We start from the raw sequence: 16148 nt of genomic DNA, 5'->3' as shown, positions 1-16148 counted from the left end.
GAAGCACCGCGATAAAGCGGCCGCAATGAAGGGATCAATGTGAAGGTAGTCATTCAGCATTTTTTAGAGGAGCGTCCGTATCTTCTAAGCAAACAGCCACTCTGCTCACACCCCCTCCGTCAGGAGTAGAGAATGTCAGAGAGGGTGAGAGAGGCAGAGAAAAGCAATCAAAAATCATTACGGGCAGTTAGAGCTTTTAAGTGTGCAAAGCACTGCGCGGGAAGCATATCGTATATCATCAGTTTTATTTAATACATAATACGTGCTGTGATTGGGTAGCTTCTCAGCCAGCTGCCAATAGCGTCCCTTGTATGAAATCAACTGGGCAAACAAACTGAGGAAGCATGTACCATAAAATAAAAGACTTATTTTCCGCAGAAATCCGCAAACCAGTGAAACATCCGTGATATATATATTTAGATATGCTTACATTTAAAATCCGCGATGGAGTGAAGCCGCGAAAGTCGAAGCGCAATATAGCGAGGGATCACTGTCATGTTATTGTTTTAATAAAAGACGTGGCACACTTTGCAAACAAAAATGGGATGAGATAGTGAACAGAAGAGGCGCCACCACATCACAACTTAACTTTGGTATCCTTCAGACACACAGACATCACCTAAATAGTCTAAAGGCAATGTGTAAATTAATTGTTGCATAAGTATATATAATCTGTAATTTTACCAAGATTCTTAAGTGAAGATGAAGTTAATACATTATGCATTAAAAACTCAACTTCTTGCCTTTTTCACACTTGGCCCAGGTGCTGATGGCATTATGGGTTACTCCCAGGCAACTTGTCCACTATATCCAAGAAAATTTCTTGGTCTTTGCAAGTCACTTATGTTCAAAGCTAAGTATCTTTACAGCAGTTGTAACTAGGCTGCATTTTGCTTTTAGTATAAATTGGGTATCGTGTGCAACCCAACCAATTAACCTAAAACATGTAAGGGCATGGTTCATTCTGGTTGTTAATTTCTAGCATTTTTGTCTAAATAATATTCTACGAGTGCAAATATTAATTTTCTAAAAATGAAAAAAGAATTGTTGCAACATGATTTTGGTCTTCTACAGTTGGTGTAATAAGTAGCCAAATTGAAAAGCACCATGCAATTGATAAACGGATCAAAGAGCACATAAGTTATGAAGGATCTTAAGATGGAGTTTACAGTGTTAGTGTTAGAATGCTTTTGTGAATGTACTTCAGCTTGGTTAGCCTACCCAATACATTGTGGACACATGCACAGCTGATAAGCCATTTATTCCAAATTGGGTAATTAGGAACACCTTTTTGTCTGATTGGACTGTGGTGGCAAGTTTTAAGAGTTTCTGGTAAATTGGAGTTAAGGTTTATAAATCTCACCTGCACTAACCAAAAAAGCAAATACGACATTGTTCTGTGTATTTAAAAAGTACTTTTAATCAAATACTTTGTCATTAGGTATTCAATTATTTGTGTGTCTGTTTCCTCTATAAAGTTAATATAGCCACATATTGTTATAATTAATTATCCTTTGTTAGTTTTCCATTTAGACAGGTATTGAATATACAGGTACTTGTTAATGCAAAGTCCCATCACTTATTCTAGAGATGACTGCACCATTTTTCATTGTGCTACAGTACCTGCCTTGAAGATGGTGAATCTGTGTACAAAGAAACCATAATAGTTTTTGTCTTGTTGTCTTTTATGGACACTAAGGTACTGTGCTTTAATGTAACAGTGCATAATGTAACTGTTTCTAAAGAGTAAATTCACCCAATCTGCCAAATTGCTTACTTTAAATCTTGCAAATAACAGTGTCAACATCAAAAATGTATCAAATCTAAAATGTTTAACATTTCCATTTTTGGTTGGGATTTGAGTGTTATCCACAATTATGTTCTGTAATATTTTTTGAACATCTCTCCATACAGTTTTCTTCCAATTTTCATTTCTCAATTTGTAGAATAGTTACAGCAGATAATCTGTCAAAACTTGAGCATGTTTGTGAACAGTTTCTCACACCAGTGAGACTGAATGACTTGATGGTCTCAAAGCCAAGTCCGCTAACAATCTAATAGGACAACTTATTGAAGTAGCAACCCATCATGTTTGGAGATTTTCTGAGTGTTCATGAGCTAACACTGAAAAAATGAGCATTATCATATTTTTACATTGCAAAGTATATTTTAGTCCTTCATAAAGTGATTTGGATTTTTTTTGTCTGTGTTAGCGGAGGCGCAGTATACAGTAATCCCTCCTTGATCGCGGGGGTTGCGTTCCAGAACCCCCCGCGATAGACGAAAAATCCGCGAAGTAGAAACCATATGTTTGTGTAGTTATTTTTATATATTTTAAGCCCTTATAAACTCTCCCACACTGTTAACATTATTAGAGCCCTCTAGACATGAAATAACACCCTTTAGTCAAAAGTTTAAACTGTCCTCCATGACAAGACAGATGACAGTTCTTTCTCACAATTAAAAGAATGCAAATAGATCTTCTCTTCAGGAGCAGAGAATTTCTGAGGGAGAGAGAGAGAGAGCTCGCAAAGAAAAGCAAACAATCAAAAAATCGATACTTGTGCTTTTAAGTTTGCCTGGCATTTTAGAGGAGCGTTAGTATCTTCTAAGCAAACAGCCTCTGTGCAAACAGCCCCTCTGCTCACATCTCCTCCGTCAGGCGCAGAGAACGTCAGAGAGAGAGAGCGAGATTAAAGCAACAATCAAAAAATCAATACGTGTGCTTTTGTGCTTTTAAATATGCCAAGCACCGCAATAAAGCGGCATTTTTTTAGAGGAGCGTCAGTACCTTTTAAGCAAACAGCCCCTCCGTCAGGCGCAGAGAATGTCAGAGAGGGTGAGAGAGAGGCAGAGACAAGCAAACAATCAAGCTCGCTGGATGCATATCTTATAGCATTGAGGAGTTTTAGTTAATATGTAATACATGCTCTGATTGGGTAGCTTCTAAGCCATCCGCCAATAGCGTCCCTTGTATGAAATCAACTGGGCAAACAAACTGAGGAAGCGTGTAGCATAAATTAAAAGACCCATTGTCTGCAGAAATCCGCGAACAAGCGAAAAATCCGTGATATATATTTAGATGTGCTTACATTTAAAATCCGCGATAGAGTGAAACCACGAAAGTCAAAGCGCGATATAGCGAGGGATTACTGTAGTCCAATTAATGTCCATAACACTTGGCTGGGGTGCTTGTCAAGTCATATGGAAACTGTAAACTATTTCTGTGTTCCTGGTCATGAAAATGATTGTTGCCACACTACTGTGATTTTTGTGATAGCTGTGTTACAGAATATCGATCACAACTTTGAATCCATAATGTTACTTTTTATGATGGAGTTAATTTGACAAAGAAATCACTGTTGGTGCTTGTAGTAAACAAATCACACAGCTTGTATTTCCTAGCCAGACTCTTCAGATTCAATAGCTACAGTACACAGCTTTCATCTTTACACAAAACAAGCATCGTTTAAACAAAATAGAATTTTGCACCTTGCTTTTGCCTTACAGTCATGAATATAGGCGATTTATTTTTTCTTTAAAATTTACGGATTGCAGTTAAACTATAAGAAGTGGCCCAAGATCTATATAACCCACAATACCTGCATTCAGTTTTTAAAGACAAAAAAAATAAAATCACTGTCATTGATAAATTGTTTGCTAAACACTATGATGATGTAGTGGATATTTCTAGCATCTGTCTTTGAAGGATGAATATCACTGTTTCCTTTTTTTTTCTTCAAACTCTCATATAGGGGATAGGTCAAAGTTTTGGATCTTTGTTTAAATACCTTAGTTATGTTATCTCATATCAGGAGCTTCATTACCAACCTGCTTATAGAAATAGTTGTAGTCCTTAGATGTCGTCCCCCCAATCCCCAAGGCCCCTCCCCACAGAGTGGCAGGAAGATATTCACAGCTGCTTTTGTGGGTCTTTCAAATTTAGTGCAGTGAGCACTATAGGAGTTTTACAGCAACAATCTAATGTCTTGCATTTATGGACTAGGATCTGCCTATACTTTTTCCCCATTTGTGACAGACTCTAACAAAACATACATTTTTGGCTTGTTTGCTTTGATAGCCTAGGCTTACTTGAAACAAACATCTGCTTTAAATGGAAATATGAACATATTTATGGCAAAATGACTCTCCTTAAGTGACAATGCTTAAGTGTTCTTTTACTAATAATTTTGAGAGCTCCTGGATTTTACAGAAAACTATTGAGAGCAGAAATTTATTAGTACAAACCAAAACTTTGATTTCACATTCTGTATGCCAAGTTTAACTCTTTGCTCACAAATGCTGTTTTTCTGTAAAACTAATAGCGCAGAGCAGGGCATTTTTGTATAGGAAATAAGTGTGTGTATAATGATATAGATAATACACACGGTTCTGTTCAGAAACTCAACATTGCTCTGTGGCGGTTACCCAAATGTACTGGCAATTCTGTATTTTCATTCCACCTACTGTCACTGCTTTTGTTTTCCTCAGACATCCTGTTCTTCAGAGTTTGAGTAGAAGCAGGTACAGAAAGAAAGGGACACTTTGCTGTGTTATTATGTAATCTCTTAGAACACTATAATACCAATGAACATATACCATTTAGTTAATTAAATATATTTTAAAGGAAAGTTTGGTCCCAGAAAAGACCAAAAAAAAAAAAAAGTCCATGCCCTGTACTGCCCACAAAAGCAGATGCATGTGCCATAGTAAGAAGTTAAAGCAACATTGGTTTTCATTTGGGATCTTTTGAAGGTCCCCAGCTTTCCTGGAATAGTTGATAGTGCAGCAAATTTTTATAGTTTTGCAGTGCATTTAATAAATGATGGATCATACAAGTTTGCAATATCGAAGACAGATAAATTACTTTGAGTTCTAAGAGGAAGAGATCATTTTGGCAAACAATGCGTAATTTGCTGTTTACCGATCAGTTTCATCCACCTTCTGTTCATATTACTTCCTGCTTGACGGTCATTATTTTAACGATCTTTTAGAATGTGCTGTTATAATCGAAGTCTGTCTAGTTTAATGTGTCCTTGATTTTCCTAAAATATGAGTACCAGCTAAATATTTTTATCTTGTCTTTCTTTCTAGTGCTGCAGTTTACCGTACATTGTGTTATTTGACTGTCGGCATGGGACATCAGGTGGCTGACTTCCACGAGCTGTTAGTAGTTATTTTTGGGTAAATGTATTGTGTAAATGTATGTGATGTTTAAACTTTTAGGGAAAAAACAAACAAGTTAGCATTAACAATTTCATAAAATTTGGTAAGGTTGGGATCTTTTATACATTTTAAACTTTTTTCGGTACAAATTTATTTGGGTACTTCATTGTTTTGACTAGTGTTTCAGTATTCTATCACAGGTGAAGGAGAGCCCAACAAAAGCTCAGTTTCAGTTTATAGCTCAAAGCTTAAAAAAATACTAGATTGTGGATCTGGATTGTATTTAAGCAAAATAAATCAAATTTTGACCATAACCTAGATCCACTTTTTGATATATTTTGCATATTTCTGAACACCAGGGGCCTCATGTATAAACAGTGTGTACGCACAGAAATGTTGCATAAGAACGTTTCCACGTTCAAATCGCGATGTATAAAACCTACAGTTGGCGTAAAGCCACGCAGTTTTGCATGGTACCGCATACCTTGTCATACGCAAGATCTCCGCTCGGTTTTGCAGACTGGCGGCACACAGTGTCAAAGCAGTGCTACTGTTCCTGTGTGGTCACCCTTTATTTCTTAGAACCGCATTCCTGACGCAGTTTTATAAATACACTGAAACTAACCGCATATTGTTTATTAGTGTAATGCATCTGATTGTAATTAATCTGTAACAATATAATATCCCAGGGAATGGCCATAGTATTCCAAATACCATAACTGCTTTAGCGTTGTTACTCTCACTGCACCACCTTCTTCTTTCAGCTGCTCCCTTTAAGGGTTGCCACAGCGGATTGTCTTTTTTCCACATTACTCTCACTGCACCACTTGGAGTATTTATATCACTGTATCTGAGTAAGGAATCACAGTAACAGCTGATTGGAAAGAGAATTGTCGGTATACAGCATCAATCACACGCTGCCTTAGCCACGGCACAATAACATGCTTTCATTCCAATCATCATGAAAATGATATCGTGTAAACATCAGTATTTTAATTATTCAGATAGCTGTAATATGAATGTAATGGATTCTGTGTCTTGTTGGAAGAAAAGAAAGAACAGAAGCACGTAGTGATTCACACACACAGAGCACATTGAAGATCAAATACAAAACAAAGCATTTAACTTGCTACTTTAGTTACGATGGGATTTGAGAAACTAGTAAATTAAATGATTTTAAGATGAAGTTTATGATGTTCTACTTTAATGACAAAATAAACTACGTGATTAAAGTGGAAATTTCGAGATTAAAGTTGACATTTCGTGCTTTTTTCCCCACTGTGTACCTATTTTTTTATCTGAACCCTAATAAGCTCAGACGGTGGGCTACGACTCCCTTTTCATGGCGACTTTGATATCTGACAACTTCTTTTTTTTTTTTTTATTTTGGCACTGTGCGACTTTGTTAACTTGAGCTTTCGAGTTTCTCTGACACGCAATGTCACTCGATCAACTTCCTTTTGTTGATTATACCACTGTTTAATTCTGGGAGGAGTTGGAGTGGGAGAGGACGCGCATTACTTTCACGCTGACCAGGATTTATGTAGCAAAAGAATGTGGAATTTGGCGAGCACACAGATTACTACATCTGAATTTTTCTGTGCGTAAGCACATTTCGGCTTTTGCGCTTACGCCATGTTATACTGCGAATTCTATGCACGGCGTTATGCGTGAGGCCCCAGAAGTCCAAACTTCAAGTCCTGACCTTCAAGTTTCAAGTCATGCCTCAAGTTATGATGATTACATTGAAGAAAGTCGTCGCTGGATTTAATGAAGCAAGTCAAGTCTAAATTGAGGATACTTGAGTTAAGTGCTTACATTTTCATCACTATCAGCAATTGATCTAATTATATATAATATGTGAGATATACTAACATCTAAGCTAAGAATAGCTCTTTCTCAGAGAAAATAATTCTCACTAAGAAATAACTGGTATGTAAAGTAGAAATTTGCATATATGCTATTCATTTTCCACAGTTTTCTCATAAATATAGTGTCTAATACAGTATTTAAAGAAAATAATACATTTTGAAAGGCTATCTCACTTTAGAGTATCCATCCAATTCCCAAATATGCTATATCCTGAGTAACTTCCGTGAGCAAGTAGAGAACACAAGGCTTGAACAATACTTCAACAAGGAACTAGTCCATCACACGGTGAACACAACTCACATGGGCCAATTTAGCTTAAGCAATCTTCCTAACCTGCATGTCTTAACTGAAGATCTAAACTGGAACAACAGGAGGAAACCCAGACAGACATGGGAAGAACATGCAAACTCCCATGTAGGAAGGACATGGAATGTGAACTCTAGCTATCATATTGCAATGTGCTGCCTACTTCAGAGTGTACATAATGAACTCATAATTTTGCATATTTACCTAAATATTTTAGCAATCTCCCATTATGTAGAATACATTACACTTACAGAAAACTAAGTTTTATCACTTGTTAAAATGTGCTGGCATTATAACCCCTCCATAATTTAACATCCGCTCAGCAAGTTAATGGATGCAGACACTGCCAGTATTCTCACTGCTTCTTTGTGCAAGGAAGGAGAGCCACTTAGACTTTTGTGATCGTCACATATCCAAGTAGTGGTTCAGCTGAACTAAAGCACTGCAGCATTCAGCTTTTTTGCTTTTTATAGTACTGTACATTGCAGATAGCTCTGATCCACCACTACCTTCACTTCAGTATATAGACTGGATACTGTAGGGTAGTTATTAAAAGATGTTAAAAATAACTTGTAACATGACAAGCATTTAAGAACATGCCTGCTGTAGAATGTACCATATACCCTTTTCAATGTTTTGTTTGTTTTGTTGTTTTTTCTCCTCTTCCATGATAGAAATCAAAGTTACAGTGTTAAAATGAAACTGCATGGGGGTCTTGAGTGCAAGCTCACCACACTGGCATGCAGCCAATGAATTAGAGGTTAAGCAACCTTAGCTTTAATATCACTTGGTTTATGGTACATGTCTATCCATCCTAGTCATCTAAACATTATCTAATTCATGTGAAACAGGTAAGCATACTGTAATGTCTCAGGCCTTCTAAAAAATATCACAGCTACGAACTACATACTGGGCTTTGACATTGGCCATAGTGTGAGTGTTTTGCGTGTTGCTTAGGGAATATCACTTACAGGACTTCACTTACTGTATTTTGCGGCATTCTGTGGATTGGGGTAAAAAGGGGCACCGCAAAACAGGCTCAACAAAGTTGACATGCTGCTGAAGAGACAATGGGTGGTTCTGTGGCTGAAGTGGTACATTCGTTGAACAGTGACTTATCAGTCACAGTATTTTGGGTCAACTCTCTAAGAGTAACTGTCTTTCTGAATCTTCAAATGCCAAAGTTTTAAACTGATGGTGTGTCAATGATATTTGACGATAGCCATTCCATTATTTACAGTATAATCTGCAGTAATTGAAAATATTAAAACTTGATAATCCCCGTTGCTGATTCCTCCATTGTTGTTGCACTCCATCATGCTGATTAGTTTTGATGATTTATGAAGGTGTGCAGTGCTATAGGTATGGTAATAAAATGTAAATAAAAATAATTGTGCTGCTATTATATGACTTAAGTTGTTTATCTTAAGTGTGAGTTAAGTTTCAAGTCGTCATTGTCAAGCAAGTCACAAGTCAGAAAAATTAAGACTTCTTGTAACTAGAGTTGTCCATTTCTTCTATACACTGCTTTCCTATAGTTAAGCAAATGAAACCTTATCAGACCTATTTAATCCTATTTACTGTATGTAACATAGTGAAGGCCTGCTCCAGTAGCTTCAAACAGAAGGCAGAAAACATCTCTGCTAGACAGAGCGCCAGTCCGTCTCATTTCCATCAGTATACTCGAGGTTTATTTCATTCACATAGGTTTTATTTATTATATTGTGTATTCTAATCCATCTGATTTATTGATGTCTGCTGAATTAGTACATTTATTTGTTTTTTCCATTTTTCCTAAAGTGTTCATGTAAATGAAGATGAAGCAGTGATTGCCTGAATGGTCGCTGGAGTCTCGGTTGTGTCATCCTTTTAATGTTACCCACAGAATGTTAATTCTAAAGATGGATGGGGAAAATTATGTAATCTTAAGACTATTCTCATGGATCTTCTAAATAAATTGAAGAGAACCTTGCCTTGAACAGATATGCTGGTACATAGTTCTGGAGCCAGGTTATTGATTGACCTTCATAACCTGTTGGGCTAAAAACATAAAAGCTGTATGGAGATGTCATATGGCCTTATAGTCAGTCCTCAGTCACTGGTGTAATTCCATGTTGGGTGACAGGCAAGACTGAGAAGGACCTTTATGTACTGGACATTGGTAGTGGAAGTTGGCTCTTGGAAAATGGAGCATAACCTCTGCAGTAGGATTAGTGCTGCATGTTGAAAAGTAGCAGTAAGATATAGTCAGATTCAATTTTGTGCATGACATTGACTCTGAAGACTAATATCCTGAGAGAGAGACCATTCTGCCCTGAAGCTGCCTTACAGCAAGTGACCCCCGCAATCTTAGGATATTCTCAAGTCTCTGGTAGAGTGCAATACAGTTAAATTTCTTCCAGTGTATAAGAGTGATTTACTTAATGAGTCATGTTATGGGTGACAGGCAATCATTAATTGATTACATGTATACACTAAAATTTTTAGATATATTCAACACTAACGTGGGGAATGAAAGTATTGGATATTCCTGAAATTCACAAACTGTAAAATTAAAAAGATGTCTGCAGTGAATAACTAAGGAGCTAAAAATGTTCAAGACAAAAATGTGGCTCAAACCCTGGGTCTCGTGAGAACAATTGTGAAAAAGTTTATTAAGAATGTTAAACAGTCAGAGAAATATTGCATGAAAGGTCAAATATGACCCCAAGAAGATGATCTGATCACAGTAGTACTATGGACATTTTGGTCTTCACATTACAAAAGTAAGATGTAGCAGCACTAGAGAACATCCAGGGAAGAGTGACTGAGGTATGAGGGAAGATTGAGGAAGATTAACCTTTATGAATATGGAGAGTAATGGGTCACATTATTAAAGCCTTTATAAAGGGGAACTAGTACAGTGGATCCTAGCTATTACATTAAAATGTTTGGACAAGAACATGTCACACTTAACATTACAAAGTCTTTCTTCACAGAGAACATAGACTTATCAAATATCTACTAAGCAGTGTCTTAAAAAGTAGATCTTTAAGGACTTTTAAAATTGAATCAGTATTGTTTTGGAGAAATTAAGTGAATATGATTGGCAAGCTTATTGGACTGAGAATGATCTTCTCCTGTCCAAATAGTTATGACATTAAAGTGTTTGTATTTAACACATCTATTCATTGTTCTTTATTTCGCCTGATACATTTTCTTGTATTAGGTATTTGTTAGCTTTGACATACCCCTTGGGGTCAGAGCACGGGGTCAGAGCACAGGGTCAGCCATTGTACAGCGCCAAATTGGAGCAGTTACAGGTTAAGGGCCTTGCTCAAGGGCCCAGCAGAGTAGGATCTCTTTTGGCAGTGATGGAGATTCGAACCAGCAACCTTCAGGATACCAGCACAGATCCTTAGCCTCAGAGCCACCACTCCGCCCCAATGTTCCACTGTTGCATGGAATATGGGGACAATGCCTTTGGAGCAACAGACTGGTACTCCTAAAAATTTTCTTTTTAAAAGGGGGCAAGGGGGTTCCAATTACCACAGGATTATATTTCTTAGTGTCCTTCAGAAAGACTTTTCTAGGATATGAAAACATAAACTCTATACTGTTAATTATTGGCAATTTGTTAGGAGCTTGGAGTAGAACTATTTCTCAAATCTGAACAAGCAAGCTAAGCTGGTTCAGGAATATAGTTGGGATGGACGCACAGAAGATTTATATTCTTGATTGTCTTGGAGAAAGTTGCTGAGGATAGGGAAGAGTGGTCAGTGGAGTTCAGCATATTACCACAACCCTCAGCAGAAAAAGCAAAAAAGATGAAATTCTTTTTTTTTTATTATTTTTAATGTTTTGTTTTCTTTTAGGTCATCACTGAATATGCAAGTGTCTAAATTTTTACTCTTCAGTGTAGTGCTGCTGTCTCCCATCCCAAACCCCAACCCCTCAAAACTTTTTTGCAGGTGCAGCAACATCTAAAATTGTTCTATTAACAGAATGCAAGTTTTTTAATATACTGGGTGAATTGTGTTGTGGGAATGAAAGCCTGCCTACTTGGAAAACTTCGAAAGGGTAATCAGTTTGCATGTGTAATATACATTAAAATTAATCTTTTGGATAATTCATTGAGCCTTTTTTTTAATATCTGTTGAGTCGATCATGGGCTATACTCAAAAGTTTACATCTGCTGAGAAGGTAGTAGTGCTTTGCATGATTATAGTTTACGTTCATTGTGTTGTAGAGTGAAGACATGCTTGGCTTCTTAAATTTTATTTTCCTCCATTTTCAGTGACTGACCTAACCCTAAGCATGAATATGACATAACCTTATGTGTTAAACATCTTCATTTTGCATTTTGAACTATAACTGTGGGAAGCTGTGTTTAGTCTAAATTACTTATTTGGAAATAACTGAGGCTATATATTTGTTTTTCATTTTAATTTTTTTTTCAACAGTACATTGGTGTTCTCCATATTATGTTATTACTAAACCCTAAATTTTTATTCAAGCTTTTTCCAGTTTTTTCCAAGTTGTCACTGCATTGTGCACGATCTTGAAATTCACTTGTGGTGTTCTACATTTTCTGTGGAAATTATAACTTGCTCCACAGTCTAACCATAAACATTTGACCATCAATTACAGGAGACTTAAAATTTGTGCATATTAAATGCATTCTAGATACCGATTAATTTTTTGTTTCTTGCTTTCTTTCCTCTTAACTGCACATGCGCAGATCCGAGTAGTGAACGCATTCCGGAGTTCCCTGTATGAAGGATTAGAAAAACCAGAATCCAGAAGCTCCATTCATAATTTTATGACCCATCCTGAATTTCGAATAGAAGATTCTGAGCCACACATCCCTTTAATTGACGATACAGACGCTGAAGATGATGCTCCCACAAAGCGCAATTCCTCCTCCCCACGAAGCTGTTCTCCCCCACCTTCACCCAACAAAAACAACAATGCTGTTGACAGTGGAATTCATCTAGCAATTGACATAAGCAAGTCGGCTACCTCTTCATCCCCAGGAAGCCCCCTTCACAGTCTTGAAACCTCCCTTTGATTTGGAAATCCTGGCCAGAAATTTTTGCACACGCAATAATGAAGCAGAGTTGTGTGCTCTTTTTTCTTTTCTTTTTGTAAAGGAGGGATTAGGGCTTGGCAGGAAATGGCAATTTACACTGTGTTACTGTACAGCAGTTTTGGACTGAAACAGAAGAGAGCAATTGTCTAAGGAAGAAAACAAACTTTATAAAAACTGAAGGTGTTTTGCTTAAGTTTTCCATGAAGAACTTCTTTGAATGTTAATTGGGGAGGTAGGGAGGGTTGGGGTTAAGAATGTTAACTCAGTTTAATTGACTTGGGGGTGGGGAGCAGCAAAGGAGTATTTCATTGTTAATACTGAATATGTTGTAATAAAAGAAATACTCAAAATGAAGTGTGATTAAGCAGAACTTCTGGTTATTTTTGATTTGTATGGATGCTATTTAAAAGTTCTTTTGCCCGCACTCATTTGAAGTCTCTTAATTTTTTTTTCTATTGGCTGTTAATATTATGAATTATTTATGTTCTATAAAAATGCAGATCTGTTTACAAGGTTTGTAGATATTCTGTTTTAGATGGAAAGCTTCCTGGCAGAAAATGAAAAATATACACACATGCACACAAATTTCTTTCCAATAATGTTGAATTTTTCAGGGAAAAAACTGTTTCTATTGAGAACTGCACAATTTTGCCTGCAAGGTTTATTTGTGTGTATTTATATATCATTATATAGCAACTACTGATAGCCAAACAGAGAACACTAAGACTTTTATTGCAGTGAACAGAGATGGTGTAATTCATTGGGAATAGGGTAAATGCCTTTTTCCCATTTTATATTTCTATAAATTGACACCTTTCTTGCGCTACAGTTCAAATGTTTTCTGATTTTCTGGAAAACAAATTACTGTGTTTTGGTTGTATTTTTCTAAAATTGCAAAGGTGTGTTATATTTTTTAGCATGGAAAAAATATTCAAATATTCATTAACAAAATTATGGGGATCCTAACAAACCCAGTTCATATTCCTTAGTTCTGAGTGTTTCAGGCCATTTTTTTGTTTGGTTGTATATTCCATTGGATAGTCAAATTTAGAGTCAAACTTCTAGCTGCAGTACACTTCAGACATAAAAGGTAAGAACTGTTGAGTATATAATCTCTGATATAGGCGAAAATACTTGCATTTGGAGGCTTCTCCTTATTCATCTTCTCAGGCGTAGAAAGTAAAATCATGACAGTTATCTGTTGTCTGACAAAACAGTTTTGGTTATAATGGTCTGCAAAAGAATCCAGGTTTTTCATCTTCCCTGTTGTGAACACTTGTCTTCATTGATTAACAAAAAAAAAAAAAAAACAAGGGCTCTCTTGCTTCAGAAAGAAACCAAACTTTGAGGGGGGTAACCTGCCCCTTTTATTTTGTCTAGATGAAATACTCTCAAACTCTTGAAGCAGTTATTTCTTAAGATTTGTTTTCCTTTGAAAAACTTGAAATTAAATTTTGGAAACTATTGACAAAATTTGACACATTGCAGTTATACACTGGTATTGCTGCAAGTCAGTACTCATTCTTGGTAATAGTACCTTTTGCTAATGTTAGACATACTACTACGTATTGAATGTATCTGTTTTTTTTTTCTTTTTTTTTTTTTCCTTCCCTGAAACAAACGGATCTGCACCATGGATAACCATCATGTATTGGGAAGAAGCTTAGTGCTAGGATCTTTTAAATATTGAGGGAATGATTGACTTGATTGTGGTTCTACTGGAAAACATTTCTCAGGGTGGTCAGCATATTTTGTCAGTGTGTACACTGGCGTATGGTTGGAAATGTTTTAAATTTCTTAATTGTGCAATAAACAGTTGTATTTTCTTTTATCCACCAACCTCCTCTTCCTAATACAAATTTGCAAAATGTCAAAAACTGTTTTTAATTTTATCCATTAGGTCATAATTTGTGTTTTTTTTTTTTTTGTTTTGTTTTTTTTTATTCTAATTTAGCAACATAAAGTCCATAATTTTCCCCCAGCAGCATCTTCCTATTTATGGGAATGAATGTGTATCCATCTTTATAAGGATTCATTTTTTATCAGAATATTTGGAAATAAAACTACATAATGTCTGTTTATTTTAAGCTATGTCAATGGTTACTGTGGTTCGATTTACATTTGAAACTTGTCGAGTAATGTGTATGGTTTTTAAAAATAAAAGAAATTAATATTTAGCCTACTGCAGGGTCATGGATTTTGCATTTGCATTATTTCTGTTCCTAAGTTATGCAGATAATATGTGAATGTTCACTGATTTAAATCAGTTTGCAGTAGTGAAGTAAGAAAAAAATGAATGGTTGGACAGAAGAGTTACCATTACATAAATCTACAATGAAGCCTTTATTTTAGTTCGGCATTGAAGGATCTTCTCTCACAAAGTAGTGTTCTGACCACTTTACCATCCTAATTTTTTCATAAAACATCAAAATTTCATAGGGTCCAAGAAACTTAAGTATACTGTAGCACAAGCGTTACATTTTTACAGCTTGGAGTGCTGCAACGGTAAGTAAATTGATGAGCTGGTTGTGGTTTACAGTGGAATGAAAGGCCACCACACACAATTGTTTATACTGTAGGTTAATAGTTATGGTTATGGACTTGCTTAGTGTCCATAACAATATACAGCATTGGTTATACAGGTAGTGGTTTTACAATGTTTGAATTCATTTTAAGATTAACATCATTTTATGCATCTGGTTTACCAAAACACTCCTGTAAAACCATACTAAAATTGGAAAGTGTTATACGGCTATTTACATTTTTTAATCAAGGCAATCTTACTGTCTACATCTGTAGAAGTAAAAAGACATATAGTATTTATTTGTTTAGTTTAGGAGAATTTGGTCATCTATGAAATTAAGGGGGTACTTCAACAAAGTTTAAATACTAGTAAGAAAGGGAGTATGTACGCACAATAAAAACCAAAGAATAAAAAGACATTTGGATACTATTGAGTGCTGATGACTAGACTCAGTGTGGTTATTTTGCTGTGTCCACGGGTCGCTGAAGTATAAAGATCCATACACTGACATCAATTCCAGTTGCTTTGAATTTGCCTTGGGTAATTGATTAAAGGAAATGCACATATATAACCTTGCATGCACATCCTCAAAAGCCTGGCCAATTTTTCAGTTTTAGAAAGGGCCATGCTATATAAGGACAGCCTTAAAGTGTAAAAATTAAAAATGAGTAATGTTTGCAACACAAAATATAGTTACACAAATGTTTGTAACACGGGCCTGAGTTTGTTAGTCAATAAAAGGTGTCATTTTGATTGACTTCTCATGTACTTCATTGCAAATGCTATAAAATGTAGACCCTGTGTGTGTTTATGTCATAGTCAACACACAGTAGTATATTTTTACTTTAATAAAACTAGGTTAAGTAAAAAGTACTGACAAAATAGAACAATTATATAACTAACAATATGTTAAAGCCAAGGAAATGTATAACCACTGCACTTAGGATATTGGTCTTCAGAAGTTAGTCAGAAAAAGGTTGTAGAAATTAATATTACTAGCCTTGCATTTGGGAAAGCCAGTCATCAGGGGGATTTTTTGCTCGTAATCATCTTTCTCCCTCAAGATGCCATGCTTTTTCCTCAAGACTTTTATTCTTGATTAAAGCAATGTAGACCTGGTTTTAGGAAGAAAGGTAGTTGATTTAGGAAAGTAAAGATTACAGCACTATACTTTTTATAATAAAGTTTCAGATAAACACAAAGCAGAAA

The 16148-nt window shown here is 36.0% G+C and overlaps 1 protein-coding gene across 4 annotated transcripts in view; it reads left to right on the top strand.

The window, feature by feature from the left end:
* The window catches only part of atp2b1a (ATPase plasma membrane Ca2+ transporting 1a), a 225119-nt gene extending 210522 nt beyond the window's left edge, over positions 1–14597 (top strand). For 3 of the 4 annotated variants that reach the window (XM_039761795.1, XM_039761793.1, XM_039761797.1), the window contains one exon: positions 12065–14597. In XM_039761795.1, coding sequence (XP_039617729.1) covers positions 12065–12394 — 330 coding nt within the window. In that variant the 3' untranslated portion in view covers positions 12395–14597. The remainder of the gene's footprint in view (positions 1–12064) is intronic. The other variant, XM_039761796.1, reaches the window with a different exon arrangement.
* The last annotated feature ends 1551 nt before the right edge of the window (positions 14598–16148 follow it).

This window comes from Polypterus senegalus, chromosome 8 (genome assembly GCF_016835505.1).
Source record: "Polypterus senegalus isolate Bchr_013 chromosome 8, ASM1683550v1, whole genome shotgun sequence".
In the NCBI taxonomy this organism is placed as follows: Eukaryota; Metazoa; Chordata; class Cladistia; order Polypteriformes; family Polypteridae; genus Polypterus; species Polypterus senegalus.
The sequence above is the reverse complement of the archived record's forward strand: the minus strand, read 5'-3'. Positions and strand labels throughout refer to the sequence as shown.